At 45.8% G+C, this 22,557-nt stretch overlaps 1 protein-coding gene across 3 annotated transcripts in view; it reads right to left on the reverse strand.

Annotated features, from left to right (window-relative positions):
- ALS2CL (ALS2 C-terminal like) overlaps positions 1-22,557 on the reverse strand; it is a 757,501-nt gene that overhangs the window by 347,794 nt on the left and 387,150 nt on the right. For all 3 annotated transcript variants that reach the window (XM_069647086.1, XM_069647089.1, XM_069647088.1), the window contains one exon: positions 20,543-20,608. In XM_069647086.1, coding sequence (XP_069503187.1) covers positions 20,543-20,608 — 66 coding nt within the window. The remainder of the gene's footprint in view (positions 1-20,542; positions 20,609-22,557) is intronic.

The following is a 22,557-nucleotide window of genomic DNA, read 5'->3' on the forward strand; positions in this document are numbered from 1 at the left end:
ATGGGGAAGGACCGGGCCTGGGTTCCATGAAGTAGGAAATACCGGGTCTTCCAAAGTCGTAATGGCCTGGTAATTCCCCAATCAGGGAACCCGGACCCAGACACGATTTTTGAGGCAGCCATGGTGCTAATAGCACCATGGCTACCTCCAAAGTCGTAATGAGGCCCAATCTGAATTCCAAACTAATATCGATCAGGGGAGATTCACAACATAACAGCTGGCCATGATTGTTGAAGAATGTCTGGGATACCTGAATGCCTATAGCCATGGAGAAACCTTTGGAAGTTTCTTGTGTGGTACTTTGAAGACAAAGGGCCTCATTACATGGTAGCGGTAGGGATTTAACGTTACCGGTAATGGAATACCGGTAATGTTAAATCCCCATGCCAATTACGACCTGGATCACCGCTATTAGCGGCGCCGCTAAGTACGGTGCCACTAATAGCGGCCAGTCCGCGTGCGCGCGAATCTCCATCCCGTAAATAACGCTATGCCTCTAATAGCACACCATCACAAGCCAAGCGGACATGCCAATAGCAGCATGGTAAAGCCCCCAAAACCCCTTACCGCCATGGTGCTAATACCGGCATCGCGAACCACCCATTAAGAGAACTGAGCAGTGTTCCCACCTGCCACAGGTGGACACAATCAGCACAGGTGGAGGCAATGGAGACTGTGGCAGCACAAAAGGAGCACACCACACCCCTTCCCACACCAAGATGGTCCCAATACTAGCAGCACTACATGGGCTGGAGGACATGATTGCAGTGCATCAGCAACAACAACAGGCAGCACAGAGGAGATGCAGGAGGAGGAGGAGGAGGAGGAGGAGGGCAATACAGGCACAGCAAGCACCACCACGGCACCTGGTCATACCACAGAGGCAGCCACCAATCCCCAGGATCAGAGATAGTCCATTTAACCTAACCCCAGAGCAGATACACACCCTGTACCGTCTGGACCGGGATACCATCACCAGCATCGTGGACATGATACATGATGACATTGTGAGCCTCATAGACATCAGAACTGCCATCCCCCCACTACTGAAGGTGGTGACCGTGCTCCACTTCCTGGCCACAGGCACCTACCAGCATACAGTGGGGCACATGCATGGCATCTCACAACCAGTATTCTCATGCATGCTGAACCGAGTACTCGATGCCCTCCTGAGGCATGCACCTGAACACATATTCATGCCACGGATTGCCCAGGAGATTGCAAACACCAAAGTTGGCTTCTATTCACTGGCAGGCATTCCAAGTTGCATTGGGGCCATCGACTGTACCCATGTGGAATTGGTGGTCCCAAATCACAATGAAGTGGTCTACCGAAACAGGAAGCAATTCCACTCCATCAATGTCCAAATGGTATGTGACGCCAACAATATAATCACACATTGTTGTGCCCGTTTCCCCGGATCAACCCATGATTCCATGGTCCTGCGGAACTCAACCATCCCACGCTACATGGAGCGACAAGCCGGACAACATTCGTGGCTACTTGGTGAGTAGCAGGGCAAGCACATGGCAGTGTGATTGGGGAGGGAGAGATACATACTCCAACTGGGTGTGATTGGGGGGGGAGAGATACATATTCTAACTGGGTGTGATTGAGGGGGAGAGATACATACTCCAACTGGGTGTGATTGGGGGGGAGAGATACATACTCCAACTGGGTGTGATTGGGGGGGGATACATACTCCAACTGGGTGTGATTGGGGGGGGAGAGATACATACTCCAACTGGGTGTGATTGGGGGGAGAGATACATACTCCAACTGGGTGTGATTGGGGGGGAGATACATACTCCAACTGGGTGTGATTGTGGGGGGAGAGATACATACTCCAACTGGGTGTGATTGGGGGGGGAGATACATACTCCAACTGGGTGTGTTTGGGGGGGAGAGATACATACTCCAACTGGGTGTGTTTTTGTGGGGGGAGAGATACATACTCAAAATGGGTGTAGCTTGTCGTCCGTAGGACAAATGCACATAAAGATGTACGCCAATGTCCATCTGGGAAGGCCGCAACGTACTTGAGATGAACCGACATGCAAGTATAAGCTACACAACATAGAGAACAATCCAGGTCTAGAAACATTAAACATCCACCCACATCCACATTGCACAACATTCCACACCACAAAATATACAAATCTCCTACATGCCGTCAAGATAATCATAAAGAATTAGCGCAGCACTACCACAATAATGCAATGTGCCCTTGAATGCATGCAAAGGGATCACCCGTAGCCATAGCATTGAACCACGCACCTATAGCGCCACTGAAGTGATGCCTCTCAGCATGGCAACATCAATGTTGGAATGGCAGTACACTAGCAGTGTGGTACCAATTCTGCCTGGGCCCAGGGACACCTAAGACCTGGCCTCACCCAGGACATGTCAATTACTGTTGGAGGCATTAATGGGGCATGTTTACTTGCAGGGTCGAGCTCACCTTTGCACACTGCAGTCACACAGATTGTCTGCATGCATGCTGTTAATTGTGGACTTCAATCACAATGCAAAGTCAATTTGTGTGATATGAACAGGCTGCTCTTGAGGTGAACAGTAACCGGACCCCATTCGTCCCCCCATACAGGTGATGCCAGCTATCCCCTGAAGAGGTGGCTCCTTACCCCTGTACGGAACCCACAGAACAGGCACGAAGAGGACTACAATCGTGCACATAGCTGTACCCACGTCGTGATCGAGCAGACATTTGGCCTTTTGAAGACACGGTTTAGGTGCTTTAGCAGGTCTGGTGGCGCTCTCCTGTATGGCCATGAGAAAGTGGCCAAGATCACCATGGCATGTGTCATGCTGCATAATATGTGTATCAGACGGAATGTGCCACTGCCCCCTGACCTTGAAATAGAAGCACCTGATGAGGATGATGATGGTGATGAAGACGAAGGTGACGGGGATGCAGGTCATGCAAGATGGGATGGCCAGGAGGGACGTGCTGTGAGACAGCATCTGATCAACCAAATATTCTGATTGACATGGTTTCTTTCTGTAGGGTGGATATGGGTAGTAATGCACTGGTGTCTGTTTTGAAGCGCACAATGGACCCTGTCGCCAATAAAGTACACATACACAATGAAGAAGTCTAAGCCTGTGTCTTGATCAAACACCAGTGTATTAAGAAATGTAAAGATGTATAAGTGCATGTCCCCAAACATCCCACCACCCTTCCCCCCTTCTCCCACAACAGTCCCAAAACACCCTTTCCCCCTCCCCCCCACAACAGACCCAAAACACCCTTCCCCCCTCCCCCCACAACAGTCCCAAAACACCCTTCCCCCTCCCCCTACAACAGTCACAAAACACCCTTCACCCCTCCCCCCACAACAGTCCCAAAGCACCCTTCCCCCCTCCCCCCCACAACAGTCCCTTATGTATCTGGCACAATGTTGTTGTCCAGCTATACACGTGGAAGCTTGACCCTGCAGTCCTTATTCGCCATTGCCACCACCAGCATTAGGAGGCTGGCTAGACGTGCGCCTGGTGGTGCATGTGGAGCGGCGGAGGGGGCTTGTCTGCCTCAAACTGGTGGATGAGGATGTGGCTGTCTGTCCTGGTGGTGGTGGTGGGAACTGGCGGTCCATTGCGTCCGCTATCCGCGTGAGGACCTCCCTAAATTGGACAATCTCTCCACACAGCCTGTTGGTACAGGCCTCCATCGCCTTCCTGGAGTGCCTGCCTGTCTCTGTAATCTCCCCCCTGAGACGGGCAGCCTCCTCCACATGCTGCCCAACCAGCACAGTTATGTCCTCTTGGCGCTGCCTGATGCTGGCCAGGTCAAGGGCACTGTTGGGTTCTGGTGGTGTGGCTGCTGCACATTCTGATGCAACTAGGAAAACTGGTGAAGCCACCGGTGGGCTACTGAACCCTCCCATGTTGTCCTCGCCAGGGACACTGGACCCAGGTGTCTGCTGTGGTGTTGCCTCAGGAGTTCAAGGGGGGATTGGGGTGTGCATTTCCATGTGGAAATCTGTTGGATCCTCCACATCTGAGAGTGGCGCTGTGGCTGCCGCCTCTCCTGTGGAACTTGTTGCAGCTGAGGGTGGGCCCTCCGTGGCTGGGATCTGTGGTGGGGGGTTCACTTCAGGAGGTGGGGCAGTTGTTGCTGGTGTGGACAGTTGCATCTTAGCGGTGGTGCTCCACCGATGTTTGCCACTCTGCATGGGGACTCTTCTCCCTTTGCCCCTGGATGTCGTGGGGGTGTCATCTGTGTCCTGTGGCCTTGATTTTTTACTGGCAGGGGGTGCCTGAGTTGCAATGCCAGGATCTTCACTGTCTGTATGTGAGCCTGTCGGGGACAAAGAGGGGGGTGGCATTGGTTACGGTTCTATGTACTTAATGCAGTATACGTCAATCATGCAGTTGTGGGCATTTGGACTTCATTGGTAGGGATGCAGGTGATGTGTCTGTTGAGTGGCTCATCCATGCATGGTTGTGTGTGGCACTTGTCTCTGGTGATGTGTGCATGTGTGTGTGTGTTTGGGTTTGACACTGACATGGCCAGGGTTGTATGCATGTGTGGATGTTTGGGCATCCATGAGGTGATTCTGGGCTCACATTTGGGGAGACCTGAACATTCACAGTGCATACTTTCATGTGTACACTTACCTCTATCTGAAGTGGTTGCCACACAATGCTCCATTGTCCCGACTCCCTCTATTGATTCTACTCCAATCAGGTTGGCGCAGGTCTCTTCCCACTCCTTTAATTTTATCGGCGATTCAGATCCACCTGCTGTGGCTATGTTGTGGTTCGCAGACAGGATGCTTCTGACCCGGAGGCGGAGATCATCACACCGCTTTCTGCACTCACGGACATTGCGGGTGGCAGTGCCCACTGCACTCACTTTCAAGGCAACCTCTGCCCAGATTGCCTTCTTGCGGATAAGGGTCTCCCGACGAATGTCGCTCGCAAATACCACGTCGGAATTAGCAGCAAGGGTCTGTGTGAGCATTATTAGCTCCTCCGTGGTGAACTTTTCCTTGCGCTGGAGGTCGGTGGTTTTTCTAACGGCCTTAGGCATGGCGAGGGTGTCCTTGTGGATTTCCAATAGCAAACTACTCAATACAGGTCCAGGGGCCAGAGGATGGCAATGGATTGTGTTTTTAAAGATTGCCGCCGTGCTCCTTCCAGTTCCTGTGCGATGACGCTATTTCCGGTTCCGCTTTTTAACGGTGACCGCTAATTGCGGTGACCGCTGTTTGCATGTTGCGGGAGGTCGGAAGTGCTATCTGCGCTTTCATCGGTGCCGGTAAGGGTCTTATTGGGGTCTTTAGCGGCATGACGGTAGGGTCATTACCGGCATGGCGTTATGCTCGTGTCCGCGTACCCGTAATGTTACGCTATTAGCGGCCTCTTGCAAGTGCGGACACGTTAATAGCCCCGTGCCGGTAATTTGCAATTTCTACCGCACAACGTGTAATGAGGCCCAAAGAGTGTAAGTTTACAGCACACAGGCCAATTAAAGGACTTTGGGTACTGACCAGGAGAATACTGCCCAGACCGAGGGCAGGTTGCACCTGGGAGTGGATAACTCACCATGAAGTATGGGAAATCAAACTACCCAATAATGCCTCCTGATACCTGATCTTTGCTTCAGGAATGACAACTGATTTGTGGTTCAGTAATGGGTCAAATTGGGATTTATGGCCTTTAAAGCCCCCACTGTTTCAAAGTCAGAGCAAATTAAGTGAGGGTCAAATAGTGTTAGTTGGAAATAGAGCATGTTGGGAAGGTAAAAGAGCAGGCTATAGGGCCTCATTATGACCCTGGCGCTCCCGTAATGAAGGGTGCCGGTACGGAACCGGCACCCTTCATTACGGGAGCGCATATTATGAGGTTCCCTTTGCGGGGCTCAGAACAGACATCTGGTAAAACCAGATGCCCTTTTCGGGTCCCGCGAGGGGAACAGGGAGCTAATAACGGGCCGTTATTTATGTGCCCGTTATTAGCTCCCTCCCCATTCCCATTGAGCCCTATGGGGGCTCAAATGGGAGTGGGGAATGGTTCCTTCAAGGAGGAATTACTGGGTCCTCCACTGTTGGAATGACCCGATTATTCCTCATTGAAGGAACCCGGTTTTGGAGCCCGCTATGGAGGCAGCCATGGTGCTAATACATCACTTGAAACTTGGGGATATACAAAGGCACTTCTTTGGAAGGTCGACTAGATTGACTAGAGAATGCAATGCAACAGGGGCCATTTCTGGCTCAGAGTTGGCAGGCAATGAAGCATGGATCGGTGAGCTCCAAATAATTGGGTCACTGAGTCAGCTGAGCCAAGGGGCCCTTCAGAAACTAATAGATGGTGTATTGGAAGCTGGTAGAAACTTGGAATGGGACATGGCATGCAAATAAGTGCAATACAATGGGCCTCATTACGACTAGTGCGGAATGGGTTTAACGGCGCCGGTAATGGTGCCAGCACTGTTAAACCCACTCCGCACTATTACGAGGTCCCCTCACGGGACCCACTGTGGACATCTGGTTGGGGACCCGGGAGCTAACAACGGGTCCGTAATTGACGGGCCAGTTGTTAGCTCCCTCCCCATTCCCATTGAGCCCTATGGGGGCTCGAATGGGATTGGGGAAGGACCGGGCCCGGGTTCCATGAAGGAGGAAATACCGGTCCTTCCAAAGTCGGAATGGCCCGGTAATTCCCCATTCAGGGAACCCGGATCCGGACACGATTTTGGAAGCAGCCATAGTGCTAACAGCACCATGGCTGCCTCCAAAGTCGTAATGAGGCCCAATCTGAATTCCCAACTGATATCGATCAGGGGAGATTCACAACATAACAGCTGGCCATGATTGGTGAAGAATGTCTGGGATACCTGAATGCCTATAGCCATGGAGAAACCTTTGGAAGTTCCTCGGGTGGTACTGTGAAGACACAGAGTGTAAGTTTACAGCACACAGGCCAATTAAAGGACTTTGGGTACTGACCAGGAGAATACTGCCCAGACCGAGGGCAGTTTGCACCTGGGAGTGGATAACTCACCATGAAGTATGGGAAATACTTGAAACACTTGTGTATAGGCGCGTTACAAATGCCGTATCATATCATATCATATCATATCAAATCAAACTACCCAATAATTCCTCCTGATACCTGATCTTTGCCCCAGGAATGACACCTGATTTGTGGTTCAGTATTGGGTCAAACTGGGATTTATGGCCTTTAAAGCCCTCACTGTTTCAAAGTCAGAGCAAATTAAGTGAGGGTCAAATAGTGTTAGTTGGAAATAGAGCATGTTGGGAAGGTAAAGGAGCAGGATATAGGGCCTCATTAGGACCCTGGCGTTCCCGTAATGAAGGGTGCCGGTACGGGACCGGCACCATTCATTAGAGGAACGCCTATTATGAGGTTCCCTTTGCAGGACTCAGAACAGACGTCTGGTTTTACCAGACGTCCTATCCGGGTCCTGCGAGGAGAACAGGGAGCTAATAACGGGCAGTTATTTACGTGCCCGTTATTAGCTCCCTCCCCATTCCCATTGAGCCCTATGGGGGCTCAATGGGAATGGGGAATGGTTCCTTCAAGGAGGAATTACCGGGTCCTCCAATGTTGGAATTACCCGGTTATTCCTCATTGAAGGAACCCGGTTTTGGAGCCCGGTATGGAGGCAGCCATGGCACTAATAGCACCATGGCTACCTCCACACTCGTAATGAGGCCCATAGTTTTGTTGGGATATGGTTGTTTTGAGGGAATGTGTAGAGTTGTTATCATCACTGGAATGTGATTTGCATTTTACCATTCACACAAGTACCAAGTAGTTTACGGTTTTCTGGTCGGCTATGGAGAGGAGGATGGTCAAGGTGTATGTGAAATTTTTAAGAAGATGGCCAAAGCTGATGCCCCAAATGTTCAGGGATTTAGAGGTAGTAGAAGGAGCAGTGAGGCACATGACAGGTGTGACCAAAGGTTTGCAGGTACAGTATACAACAGGGAAAAAGAAGCGTTTGAGGTGGCCATATAACAGCCACAATATGGATGGAGGGAGAGTTGTTATGCACTGTCAATAAGGATGAATCTGAACAACCTTACATTACCACCACAGTATGTCTCGCAACATTTTCTCTGGTGTTTCCGCCAGTCCGGAGCATTGGTTATGCAAAATAGACCCACCAGCTCCCCTCCTCTTCGGTCTGGCCCTGACTTCAGCTTCTCTTTTGTTTTATTAGAAATGCAGCAAGAAAGTGAAATGCTGCAACAGGAGCTGAGGAAATTGTTGCAAATGTCTAAAAATCATAAGGATGATTGTATGTATTGTAACAGTAAAAGTGACAAGGTAGATGGTTTACCTGTGCAAATGAAAAGCAGGACTCGACCGTAGGTAGGTGCAGATTAGAATAAAATTCCCTGTGCAAAAGAAAAACAGGTGAATTGGGGTATGTAGAACAGGGGTACAACTAGATTATCTAGATTAGTTGTGCAGTAAGCACAAAAGGGGGGGTCTGTAAATGCAGATAACCCCCCCACCCCCACTGGGGGATACAGTCCCCATTGTAATGATGCCATGAATGCAATATGACAACTGTCATCATGGAGGATAATAAACCAATATGGGAGGAGTCTGGGAAAAGTGTTTTCAAACCTGTAGTGTTATTCACATCTAGATGTGCCCCAGAGTTTGTTCTTTTTCTTTTTATTATAGCAGGCATTGGATAGGGAAATCCCCCTCACTGGCTAGAGGCAATACTTATCCCAAGACCTTCTCCAAAACAGAAATGCTCTGAAGGGCTGCTGAAACAGCAATTTGGAGGCTCCCGGGTGTACTGGGTGAAGGCCACCTGAGCTTCCATCATGGATTATGCCGGCTTAAATCAGCCATAACAATAGACTCTTATTCTCGGCCGGAAGTGAGTCAGGGGGCATCGTCCCCACATCTCTCACCTTGCAGAGGACCATGCTGGATCTGGTCAGAACAGCATTACTGACCCGGAAGAGGATAACCATGTGACGGCCTAGAGATAGAAGATGGACTGCGATATAGACAATGAACCCTTTTGTTGTACCCTGGGGCGCAGGGAGGTCAAACGTAAGTGACAGATATTACCAAAGGACGAACCATGAGGGAATATAAGGGGAAGCGACTTGGAGGCAGGTTGGGTTAGTTTGGGCTTAGTTTTGGCAGTGGCTGATAGGGTGTTATTGGTGGGCAGGAATTGCAAGCCTGTAATAAAGGTTATCTTGCTTTGGCCATTTCTAATATGATTCCTGAGTCCTATTGTCTTATTTTACGTTCAGACTGCCCTTTCCACAAATATATTTCTCTGTCAGCAGTATTTCTGTCCTCCAGTACGCCCACTGCCTTGTTCAAAAAAGGTTCTAATTGGCCAGTCACGCTCGCATGCTTTTACTGTCCTTTGTCACCTTCTTATCTCCCCCCACCTCCTTTGAACCTCTGCCCTATCTAGGTAAAGCAGTTTCTCCATAGGAGACATCAGATGTTTTTGTTTTTTTCTTCCCCACTTCCTCGACCTTACCTAGATGATGATGGGCCTCATCACATGGTAGGCGGTAACCATGGCAGAATTACCGCCCTACTCCAAGGTGAGCGGGGGCGGTAATTCCCCATTCACCAAGGCTCTTCCCCATTCCCATTTTTGACCCCATAGGGCATAATGGGAATGGGGAAGGTGCTAATTACGGTACCGCAAATTGCGGTACCGTAATTAGCTCCGAGGTCCCTTTGCGGCACCCTACTTTAACGGCTGGTTAAAGTCGGGTCCCGCAAAGGGAACTCGTAGTAAGGCGGTAGGGGTTTACCGGTACCGGTGCCCTTACCGGTACCGGTAAACCCCTACCACCTATCGTGTAATGAGGCCCGATGTGCCTTCCACATGTTCATCTGCACGGTTTAACCTGAGGTATAGGTAGCTTAGCAGCTAAGCAGTAAATTGCCAGAACTAGTATTGGGGTTATTGCCCTTTAAAACAAACAAAAATAACTTCCTATGCAATACCAAAGAATACCAAAATGTATTTAACGTGTAATGCCAAAAGTTAAATATGAAAAAGAAATATAAGGATATAAAAGAAATCAGTAGCTTTAAAAATGCTGGGTAATTCAAAAGGCTAAGCATATTTGTTCATTATATACTGTAAAAACAAAGTTCAGGGAGCTCTAAGGAGTATGCAAAGGTAGCGGGCGCCCCTCTCTCGACAGAACAAGGCCTGATAACCTGTTCAGTGGTTATTAACCACTTGAGAGTTCGCAGCCACTGCTTTTACTCACTGTGCCTTTCACAGATGGGAAATATCCATTTGCATATCAGTCTTTGTCCTGCTCTAAGGAGCTTTAAATACATTAAGTACAAGGATGAAAACATGTAGATGCTAAAAGCTGAGGTACTTCCATCTGGCATGATATGATATGGCATCTATAATGCGCCTATACACAAGTGGTTAAAGGTGCGACGAGGCAAGGGAGGGGGACAGAGGGAACAAAAACAGCGATCCTACTAGGCCAGGTGTCATTCAGATCACGCATGTGCATGGGAAGGGGAAGGGGGGAAAAGTGCAAGGGAGAGGGGGAGGGGAGAGTGCAGTACATGTGATAATAGACTAATAGCATAGTATGTATGGCCAGCTGGTGGCAAGTGCAAGGGTAAGTGCAGACATCCGGTGTCAAGTGCTGGTGGAGGGACTGTGGGGATACAGCAGCAGTCCAGAGTGCGGGGGTTGCCAGGAAGGCAGTGCAGGTGTGCGACTGGCGGTGGAGGGGACCTGGGCACGAGATCGGAGGGTGGCCAGGTAAGCAGTGCGGTTTCAGCCAGGGGTTCAGCAGGGGAGTGGAGGAGAGAAAGCAGAAGCAAGGCGGCCTTACACACAGCCAACCCCTCCTGCCTTTTTACTCTCTACAATAAATTCTAGTAAAGTCTAGGAGTGTCTTATCATGTCCACAGAGACTCCAATTTACTGAAATACACAAGTAAAGTGTGCTAGTGTGATAATTAAGGAGAAGTAATCAAATATTTCCCAAGGAGACAGATGGTGAAAAAAAGGAATGCCTGAGTGGCTCGAGAGGCTTTGTTGTCTTGATCCTTCCTTCGCTGCCAACACTCTTCTGAAAGGGAAAGGGCAAGTCCATGCCAAAGGAGCTAAAGAGCAAATCCATGCTAAAGGAGCAAAAGAGCAAATCCATGCCAAAGGAGCAAAAGGGCAAAAGGGGAACACCGACTGGCTCGAGAGACTAGTCCTGACACCATTTCCTCCCCCCTCAACCGTTGTCCTCACCAAACCCTACTAATCTGTCCGCTTTTTTCCATGTGCACTTACACAAAAAGTACAAAGCTTTTCTCTCCTCAGGTCGTACTTCTTACTAATTCCTTATAGCCCTGTGGAATTCTTTCTAGTTAAAATAAAATGAAATACGCCTTGGATGGTAGTTTTTTAGGTGATTTTATAGTTGTGGTTACATACACTCGCAGGGTTCTCCAAAAAGTGAAGACTCTGTTAATACTGACGTACTTGGTGGTGGTCATAAAATGGCGAAACCGGCCGCTGAACAACTCGGCTGCCAAAATTCATAGTGAAACCAGCAGCCACAATCCGGATCAGACAAAAGGAGGGAGAGGCCTATACACCAGTAGCATGGAGCCTGCTCTCACTCAGAGGCGCCCCCCCCTCTCAAGACAGGGGTACATGGGTGAAGCAAGAGCAGGACACGGTCTGATCCACAGCCACCATGACCCATCAGCTCCTTCAGCAACGTAGTCAAACCGTATTTTAATGTAAGCAGAAAATATAGTACACAAACAGTGTGATCGCTTTTGTGCCCTAGGGAAAACATTTTTGGATATTACTGATTGCAAGGAGAACGGGTTTCTCCATTCAGTATTACCTAAGAAGCAAAACTGGTGTGGAAAGAATTTGCTAATTTTTAGTGTCGGTGGAAATGTAAAATTATCTATCCCTGGGCTGGCAAAGTTGATGACGTATGCCAAAGCAAAAGTGTAGTGATTATAATTGGAAGACAGACACATACAGTCGTTTTTTAACAAACACACTGCAAGTCAAACAAACTAACCAAGCATAACGGAAAAGCAATAGAAGGTGGCGACCTAGGGGCCCACCAGCAGGAAGCACTAGAATTGACCTACAAGCAACACGTCTGTCCAAGCGAAAATCAATATGGGGTGGTCAGTCATAATTTAGAAAAAATGATGTCGAATGACAAAAATGTCGAAAAAAAAATGTCGAAAAAAAAATGTCGAATGTATATTTTTTTATTTATATGTATTTTTTGGCTTTGGTAAGTATAAAAAATGGGTAAAATAAAAAAAAAAAGGGGAGTTGTGGCGGGAACCCCCCCATTTAAAAAAAAAACGTATTGAAAAATAAATTCGACATTTTTTTTCGACATTTTTTTTTCTAAAAAATGACTTTCGACATTATTGTTTTCTAAATTATGACTATAAACCTCAATATGGCACTTTGACTGAGGCAGCATACATGTTTCCTCCAGCCAGGCCTCTTCCATTTAGTGTTTATCAATCCTGCTGTCTGTTTACTGTGCAGAAAGATATGCCCCCTCCCATAATCATACTTAAAACAAACACCCTGGAAGCGTGGTTCAATGTTAAGGAGAGAGCGAGATGAAGTAGGCTGGTGCAATAGTGTGTATTGTAAGTATCATGTGAATTGCGGTGTTTGACCCATTGCTTAACTACCCAGTATACCTAAGCCAAGTTACATTTTGTAAAATAAATAGGTCTAGGGTCTCCCTGTGTTTCTGCACAGGCCGAGCAAAACATGGGACAGCATAGTCTGGAGGGTTGCCCAGAGCAATGCCTGGGGTTAAGATTCATTCTAAACCTTCCAGCCATCACCTCTTCTGTTACAGCTTGTTTATATACATGTAAACATGTTTTAAAAAACTGGATCTTGCAGATGTGGAACCTTTATTAGACTAACTCATATTATTGCCTCCTTGCTTTCAAGACTACACAAGTCTCTTCCTGATGCAGTAATAAAAGCACTGGACGTGTTCCTTATTTTTGAGCTCTTTCCACGGCCAGGAAAGGAAGTGGCTGTCCCTATTTGTCTTCGTTCACCGACTCCTGTTTCACATCCTCAAATGTGTTCTCAGTTATTGTCTGGGCTGGAATCTGGGGTCCTGCACAGGCATTGTGCGGGTAGGATATGCTTTTAGGAAGTGGGTTCCCTCTGTGTTTGCTCTGTGAAGCGATGTTCCTCTATCGCCACACACCTGAATGAACAAAGAGGGAAATGATAAGCATTTTTGTCTGCTCATGCTGCGGTATGACAGTAATTGCGATGCCCGCGGCAGCTCGCAGTGTGCTTGGCACTTTTGCGCGAGGACACGGTCCTTCCTTTCTAGTCTAAAAGCTGTGACTAATTTGCAGGTTTTGAAACCCCACTGCTCCTTCTTCACAAGAAGCAGTGAAGTGTCAAGTTTTCTAAATTTAAAGCACACACACAGGCTCTTAGAATCACAATCTGTTCCCACACCACCCAGCTGTAATATGCTCTCTAACATTTTAATTGGGAACTTAAAAGCCACATTTTCCATGCTGGCCTTAGAGTCTGATTTACAAAGAGGTTATCAGGAGCAACTCTTACTTACTTCTGATGTACTCCTATTATTCCAGCAGTAACTTGGGAGTAAACCATTGATACACCTAGTCACTTTTTTTGTGAATCTCTCTCCAGGAGTAAGTTCAGATTGTGTCAGAGCACTACCAGAAACCTATCTCCTAAGTTTAAAGGTTTGCTGCGTTATTGTGGCAAGGCGCTGAGACAGGAGAGGAGATTTGCCTATTTATTGCCATAGCCACTAGTTGTAGGATGCACTAGATAAGGTGTGCAAGAGTATTTTCCAGGGAGAGAAACCTATTGATTTAAATCTATATATTTAAGTCGAGACATGCTTGTCATTGGGCTCGGACAGGGCAATTGTGTAGGGGCAGTCGATCTGGCAAGCTTGGGATACTTTTCTGGCACAATGTGAACATTTGTATGAGTTAACACAATGTGCAGCTTGCTGTTTTTCACATTTTGACATTGACAGATATGCATTAAAATGCACAATTTCCTATAAATGACACTGAAATTCCACTAGAGATACTACTACAAGAGTACTGAAGGACAATTTGAGATTTTATGAATTTTTTTATTCGGTGCCCAGGGTTATTTTGTGTCCCAAGTCCGACCCTGTTTATCATTGTTTTTCTTTTTATATCCTCCACTCAACAAACCTCTGTGTGATTTTTTCGTTGTGTGCAAAGGTGGAGAAAGGTACCTTTGAAGTTCGAGTCACTCTTTCCCCGAAGGGAATACCCTCTTCAGTGCACCTTTCAGCAGGCCCATACACTTACATTAACTGTGTATGACAGGGCTGGATAAGGAGGGCGAAGATCGGCGGCATGTTACTGACCAGTGTCGCCTCCCCCCCACCCCCGCATGGCAGTGGGCAAAGCAGCTATGGGCATTCTCTCTGGGGGACACCAATGCGGGCAATAAAGCAGATCAGCACTAACTTCAAAGTTATGCTAACTATCCCAACAGCTATAACATATTAAAGGAAATGCCCTGGTAGCATGAGGCAGGGTGGACATCTTGAGAGAAAAAGAAAATCATGTCGAAGGCTGCTTCTTTACCAATGTAGACCCCGGAAATGTCTGCAGCTTGCTCTCTTGTCAGTCCCCCACCTCCCCCCTGTCCCCTTCTCTCCCGCCAAAGGGTTGATCTGCTGGTTCGGCTCTGGCTCAATACAAATGAACACTTGATAGCATTGTACTGCCTAATGATAGTGGGTTCACCTGCTGCACTGTCCCGCTTATCGCCCTTCAATTTTCCTGATGGAGGGCCGCCCTGCAAACTGTATGTCCACTATGAACACAAGACACAGCATTTCACGTTTACATTCTAACCGTTCATTGCAGACCAGTATTGGTTTCTCAGTGCTTTTGCTGGAGCCTAGCGCAGAGCAGCGTACACTTGCATACAGTGCTGTGAGGAGGTAGGGTAGTTGACTGGCATGGCAACGCCTGGGAAGAACAGGCTGCCAGTAGAGTATCCGCCGTGTGACATAGTCTAACCCCTCATCCTCCAACCTCGTCTGAATCCCTCTGCCGGGAAAATGTCAGATTCCAGAGTAAAATCGCTGTGCCGCAGATTCCACTAACAGCAGTGTGTGCTGGTGCCCGCATGCTTACTCTTGAGTGTTGGGACATGAGCGGGACTGGGGAGTAGTTGCAGATTGACTTAGAGAGTCACAGTGAGAAGTGAGGTCGTAAGGAAGGAAGGACGTGTTTTTAGGCCCACTCAGGAGAGGAAGTGTGGACCTTAGTCGTGAAAGTCCTCCATTGAAATACACATCATGTATATGAGTGAGTTAGCTACTCTCAGAGGGTTAACTCTGGTCTGAGATTATCCAAATAATGATCAATAAGAAGAATTGAAGCCTCACCCACAGACCAAAACAATGATCAATTCGATCTAATCCAAATGTCCAGGATCACAAACACTTTGGCCATTCATATTCTCGTTTCCAAATACAGCCATTTGTGACCCAAAAGTAGCTAATACCTATTTATGTCTGTCATGAATCCAAATTCCCAAAGACCGACATAGAGTAACAGCAACCTTTACTGCCTTTCATACAGCAGGAAACAGCATCACCTCACGCTAATGAACTATAGATATATTTTCAGATTTAGAGAAGCCCAACTTTGCCTCTTTGAGCAAAGGTATTTGATTATCTTAAACCCTCCTCATGCCTTCATTTCCTCTTTTGTGTCACCTTTGTGCTTGAAATTAGTTTCAATTTGCCTTTCCAGCCTCCCCACAATAATGCAGTGCAAGCCATTGAACTGAAGGATCTTAGTACAGATATGTGTAGCATATTGCTGGTACTGCAACTTTTCACAATACATTGGGCCTCATTACAAGTCCGGCGGTAACCATGACGGTGCTGCTGGTGGGTTGCTGCCAGACTTGTAAGATTTACCGGCAGCTGGCTTGCCGGTAACATCGGGGGATTACAACCCCGGCTTTCCGGAAAGTCAGGCGCTGGTAAATTGTAATTCCCCATTCCCATTTGAGTCCCATAGGACTCAATCGGCCTCATTACAACTCTGGCGGTAGCCGTGCTGTTAAAAATGGTACGGCTGCCGCCAGAGTTGCATTTTTTCCGGCACCCGTGAATGGGCAAGAACTGGGTCATGCCGAGCGCGGGGGACCCGGTAATTGCCCTTTTGCTGGTGCCAGTAACATGGGACTCCCCATCCCCATTCAGCCCCATAGGGCTGCTTGGGAATGGGGACGTCAGATGCACCGGCACATGCAGAGTTGTGCCGGTGCATCCGACGTGCTGTGATCGCGGGTGCCGGTGAGCCCGCCAGGAAAAACCTGTCCGGTCAGTCACCCGCAAGCACTAATTTAAAAGTACACAATTCAAAAACAACAATTCGTAGTAATAGAATTCTACACAAAATAGTTATTAATGCATATGCTTTTACATTTTCCCTAAAACCTTTTTCCACACGTGACACAGAAGCTGATATCACCAATGATTCGCCCGAGTACAAAGTAGCCCAGCACTGATCAGTGGTTATACGGTCAATTGTGGTTACAAAGTTTCCATAACCCTTTATATAGAGATGTACCAATGTCTTACAATTAGTCAATTAGTGACTAGCAGATTCAAGTTCCAGACCACAGTATCTACATTTCTGGCTCTCAATTGGTAAATCTTGCCAGATACCTACATATTCCGTGGTGGGGAGCACATTAACACTCTGATTCACGATTCTATGCCTGAGACTGAAGCATTGAGTCATGGAATAATTTGCATGTAAAACGCAGATTTGCGTGCCATTCTGCCTGCAATTCTGCTGTTCGTCAAACAGGGATTTGCGGGCAGAATGGCACACAAATCCCCGTTTTACACACAAATAAATCCATGAATCAATGCTTCAGTCTCAGCTATAGAATAAAACATCTGAGACCTTCAGGGCAAAACTTAGTTAGATAGCTACAAGGTTTTCCTGTAGTAAAATGTTGATTACAATATGATGCATATCGCTTTTTGTTGGCAAGGGAGTCACTGTTCTTGATTATATCCCATTCCTCCACCTTTTTCCTAATAGATGCAATGATGTTATTGTAATGATGTTTGAGTGGTTGGACCTGGGTGGGGTTGTAGATAATGGATTAGCCAATGGTAGACTCCAATGTATAGGGATTTATAGGGGGTTTGATTAGTGTAGCCAATTATTATGTTTGAAAACGTCACATGTGTTATTTCTTTTAACTATGCAAATCTCAAGGTTTTGCACCTTATAATCCTCAGCATGATGTGGGCTTGTTACGTTTTTTGTAGACTTGCTTGACTCCTGACCGACACTTTATTTTGAATAAAGTGAATAAAGCCGTTTTTCTTGCACTTGGCACACTTCCTTATTTTTGTTAATGGACTGGTTTTGCATGAATTAATACAAATGCATTTTTTGAAAGAGCAGGTTACAAAAGCGTGGCTGCTTACCAGGGAGTGTATATTGCCCTGGAGCTGGAAGGCCATAAGGGATAAGGACTCACATTCCAATGCGGAACTCCATTCCCAACCCATTCAACAACCCTATAACAACCATCTTTCTCAGAGAAAACCAGAAGAATCAGTCTATATTTTTTACTGTGACACTCTACATGAGAACCAATACATAGTTGGTAGTGGGGGGAAGAAATCCAAAGGGGTAATAGTGAATGTGAAAGAAACAAGAAAAGGGATATCAACAACCTGCTGGTGAAGACCCACAGTAGTGTCACAAACGTGGGAGGAACTAAAGACAGACTGAGCGAGCCAGGAGTTTCAAACCAGCTGGTGTTCTGGTACTGGAGAACACAAGAAAATGCTGCTTCCCAACTTGGGGAAGAACAGCAGAGGACATGGGCACAAGACTCGTTGTACAATGGGCAGACTACAGAGAGAGTATGAAGTCCCACGAGGGGCGCCCAGAGAAAAAGTGGTGGCTGAGATGTGGAGGAAGAGGAAACTCCAACCAGAGTCAATACCATATGAGAGGTGAGGCTAAGTCTGAGGTGGGCTGCCCTATGAAAAGGTGGTTGCTGTGCTGGATAGAGAAAGGAAATCCCAGTCGTAGCCGATACCACTTGCACGAAAAATACATGGGAACATGTTCAAAGAAGGAAACCAATCTAGAGAGAGAAACATTGAGGCAAGAAGCTGCCAACTTGGTGACTCAACCCGGGTGGAAGGAAGGTAACAGGGGGAGTGGGAGACCGAGGGATCAAGACAAATTTAATGTATGGCACAGTCGTGATTTTTACAGAATGAAGAACAAATATAACGATTGGAACAATCTGACTCATCCCAGTGAGAGGGATAAAAGTTATAAGTGGTAAAATGATATTTGTATAAGTAACCAAGATGAATATAACAATTTAAAAACTCATCCTACTCCTCCCAGTAACACAGCAAGTAACCAACACAGTGAGAATCGTTACTGGACTCATCCTACTCATCCCAGTAATACAGCAAGCAACCAAGAAAGTGTGAATCATTACTGGGCTTTTCCTAATGCTCCCTTATAGTAATACAGCTAGTAGTCAAGAGATTGAGCTGTATACTGGGCTCAACGTACACATCCCAGTGAGAGAGCAAGTGAACAAGAGATTGAAAATCATTACTTAGAGTATCATACTTCAAAAAAGGTAGCAGGCGCTCCTCTCCAGAAAGAACATGGCATGATAACCTGTTCTGAGATGAGAGTTTGCAGCACACGCTTTTTGCTCACTGTACCTTTCACAGATGGGAAATATCCATTTGCATATCAGTCTTAGTCTCGCCAACATGGGCAGTCCAGCACCGAAATGCTATGGCAATTCCTCTCTGAACAAGAGTACCAAAAGCAACCCCATACACGTGTTTCAGCCTTGTTGGGCCTCATCAGTGAGGTGAAGCTTTGTCTCTCTGAGCACAGTGAGCAGGGAGTCCTTGTGAGAGGCCAAAAAAACAGAGGATGACTGAGAACTGGAAGAGGAGATTGTTCCTAATTTTCATAAGATAAGTTTGATATTAGAGAAAGAGATACCCTCAAAGATATTGGAGAAAGGCAAAGTGAAGGAAACTCAAAGGCACGGGACTCCGAAAAATAAAATCTTGCAAAACCAGGAAAAGCGGAAGCCAGGGACATGGAATAGTTCCCTAAGTGAACTGAATGAATTAATGCAATGGATAGCCAAGAACTATCTGAAGATTCTACTTTAAGGCTGAGGAAGTCATTCCAGGAGAAGGGAGTCATTCTACTGGGCCTTAGTTGTATTGTTTTAGTAGGAGGGCCAGCGTAGCATAGTTTTGGACCGAGGACAGGCTTTCTTTTTGGACTTCACAGACGACGAGCAACTTAGTTACTTTTGTTAGGCAGGGAAATCCATAGACTAGGGATAGTGAGGCATTTTCCGTATTATTTCAATAAAGAGATTGTTGAAAATAACGAATCCTGGTCTGTCCACTCCTTCTGATCTGCCACAATAGATATTATACATTGAAGTGTAAGGCTATTTGATGGAGTGAGGGTGTGCTACATTCGAAGTGTTGAGGAATTTTGTTATCAGGAAATGCATTGAATTTCTCCACCTACACCAACAACATCACAGTAATACTTGGGCTGCCAAGCTAAGAGGTCCGTGGTGGCCAGGTGCACGATAGACTGTGTGATAGATGAATGTGACCAGAAGAATGGAAAAAGGAGAGGGTGGGCTGGGATTCCATAATTCCGTAGTTGATGCAAGCCAAGCCACACTAATTGTATAATATGTTTATTGGAAAGTGTATACAAATTATTATAAGTGATACACTTTCAGAACAGTGATTTAACGTAAAAGTAAATAATTGGATAATATGGCTCTTCTCTTTACTCTACTGCAAATATTCACAAATGCAAGGTAGGCGGGCACTCTTTATAGGTGTTATCGCCTGGAAAACCTTTCCCCATCCCACAATCGTATGAGTAATTGATTGTATTGTAGGACTCTAATATCTTGTACACAAATTCGGTAAATATCACATGCCAAATAGCACGTGAAATTTTTCTGCCCCACAGACATATGAGCAACTGTTCATAGTTGCAGGCTCTGTAATACTCTGCGTGCCTATTTCATGCACATTTGGTAACCATTGCATGCACAACAGCACAATGTATTGCATATATAATTGCCAGAACAAAATGTGGCCATAGTTTGTCATGATATACTCTGGATCAGAGGCCACACTGTAATTTCCTGTGCCTTAACTGAATGTATCAATGTGTCTCCTCCATAAGTTGGTCCTCTCGCCAGGACCACTAATAGCACAACCACTGAAGATCACCCAAATTAAGAATCCTCTTTTTGCTATATTTTTCTCTTCTACCATGTTTATGATAGAATGATTTCATTTCTTGTGGTGTTACCAGGTGAAATGTCATGCAATGTTATTTGTTGTGATGACATAATTTTGCTAATCACAGAATTTTCACTAACCTCGTTTGCTTAGCAGCTCTGTCAAAGCCCTGGACAACGACGAAATTTGTAAAACTGGTGAAGTATCTGAAATCAACAAGAGAAACATTAACTCATACAGATACACATCTTCTTTGCAGATTTGTATGAGAGAATAACTTGTTTTGACACTTTCTCGTGTGAAACAAACTCATGCATTGCATCGCTATGACACACTGTTACAATATAGGTCACATTCTGTACTCTAATACTAACACTCCTCTCCCTCACTATGCCATCAGCGCCATGAAGTGCCCATACAGAGGTATGAAAAGTTATATATGAAAATAACATATTAACATACAACATATTAAACGATGAGGCATTTATCTAAGAAGGAGGGACATAAACACAAGAGTACTGACACATAATGACATTTATCCTGAGAAGGGACAAACACACAGAGAAGGCAAATTCACATGGAGAAGGGGCATACATCCTGAGGAGGGGCATGCACACATATGCACCAAGAAGGGATAATACATATATATATATATATATACATATATATATATATATATATATATATATTGAGGAAGGTCGTATACACTAGATATATACATATACACAGATGACTGACATATATGTGCAAAGATAGGGGCATGCCACAATATATGTATACACAGTGGAGGGGCATATGCACTTTAGATTAATATGCACACCAAGGAAGTATATACACACACCAAGAAGCAGTGAATAAAGTTTATTTCAAGTACAATTCATGAAACGTAAAATACCAAACAAAATTCCATCATAAAAAGTGTTGACGATATCCACAATGAGAATAACAACATTATGCAATATATACAATTTGTATAATAGGGTATATACTACAGACAGGCTGAACATGTTTCCTCATGTATTCTCATTTCTGCCCCTAAGAAAGGATAAAGGCCTTATCATTTGTTTGCATAATATAAAAATAGCACTGTATTAAATTAAGCTCCATAACCAGGGTAAAATACACCTCCTATGTTGTCGCCTATACCAGAAATAAAAACAATAGAAGATGCATGTTAGCTTCATGTGATATCCCATCATATTTGCATGTCGATTCACAACCAATTTTCTTAGCTGACGCGTTGGAGGTCAGTGGAAACTGATGAAAATGTAGTCGAGTTACAAGTCACCCTGCAAGAGTGTAAAATATGCAGGCCAGATAGTTGTCCCAGCTACAGACAAAAGCAACACAAGGCAAAAAATGCTTTTAGTGAACTTTCTTCTGCTCCTCGTGCCCTGTGAAATTGTGTCCGTTGGCCTGAAAAGCTTCAGTTATTGCAATCTTGCAAGCCTTGACTTATTCACACAATATTCTACTCCTACCTGCCTAGCAGCCAGCATGACATTTTAAAACCTACCTACATTCACGAGGACACATTGCAACATCATGCACACATTACAAAACGTGCACCACAAAAAGGAAACACGGTTGCATAATTGATGTACTAAAGTTAAAGTCCAGCATTGAGGCAAGGTTGTTCCACTCCGCGTGGCACCAGACTTAAGTTTCTTACTGATTGAGAACTGTGCCATTACTCAAAACAGACTGTGCAAGTTCAAAATCTCTGCCACTTTTTCTATATTCCACACCTCGCAAATCTTTTCTTCTTCGCCCAAGGACCCTTTCAGGATTAGAATACACATATTCGCTGCATGACTAGTCTTTCAGTCTCACACAATCACACATGTTCAGTTCCTACATGCTGACGCATGGTTAAAAGTGATAGTTATTTTGGTAGTGTTCTTGTTTACAGAAAACAGTTCACACTTTGTTTCCAATAAAAATCCAGTGTGTCCACCTTTCCTGATCACACTAGACACTCCTGAAACACCCATCTGCGTCACTGTGAGGCATGGTTTTCCCACATAGTTTAGTGTAGTATCCTCCTACTTAGTATTCCTTTGACCAAAGCCAATGATATGCTTTGCTTCCCCATTCTATATACAATTTCTGCCAAACCATTTTTTTAAATTTTATTTCATAGTTTTGCATAGCA

This window comes from Ambystoma mexicanum, chromosome 2q (genome assembly GCF_040938575.1).
Source record: "Ambystoma mexicanum isolate Mex_15411 chromosome 2q, UKY_AmexF1_1, whole genome shotgun sequence".
In the NCBI taxonomy this organism is placed as follows: Eukaryota; Metazoa; Chordata; class Amphibia; order Caudata; family Ambystomatidae; genus Ambystoma; species Ambystoma mexicanum.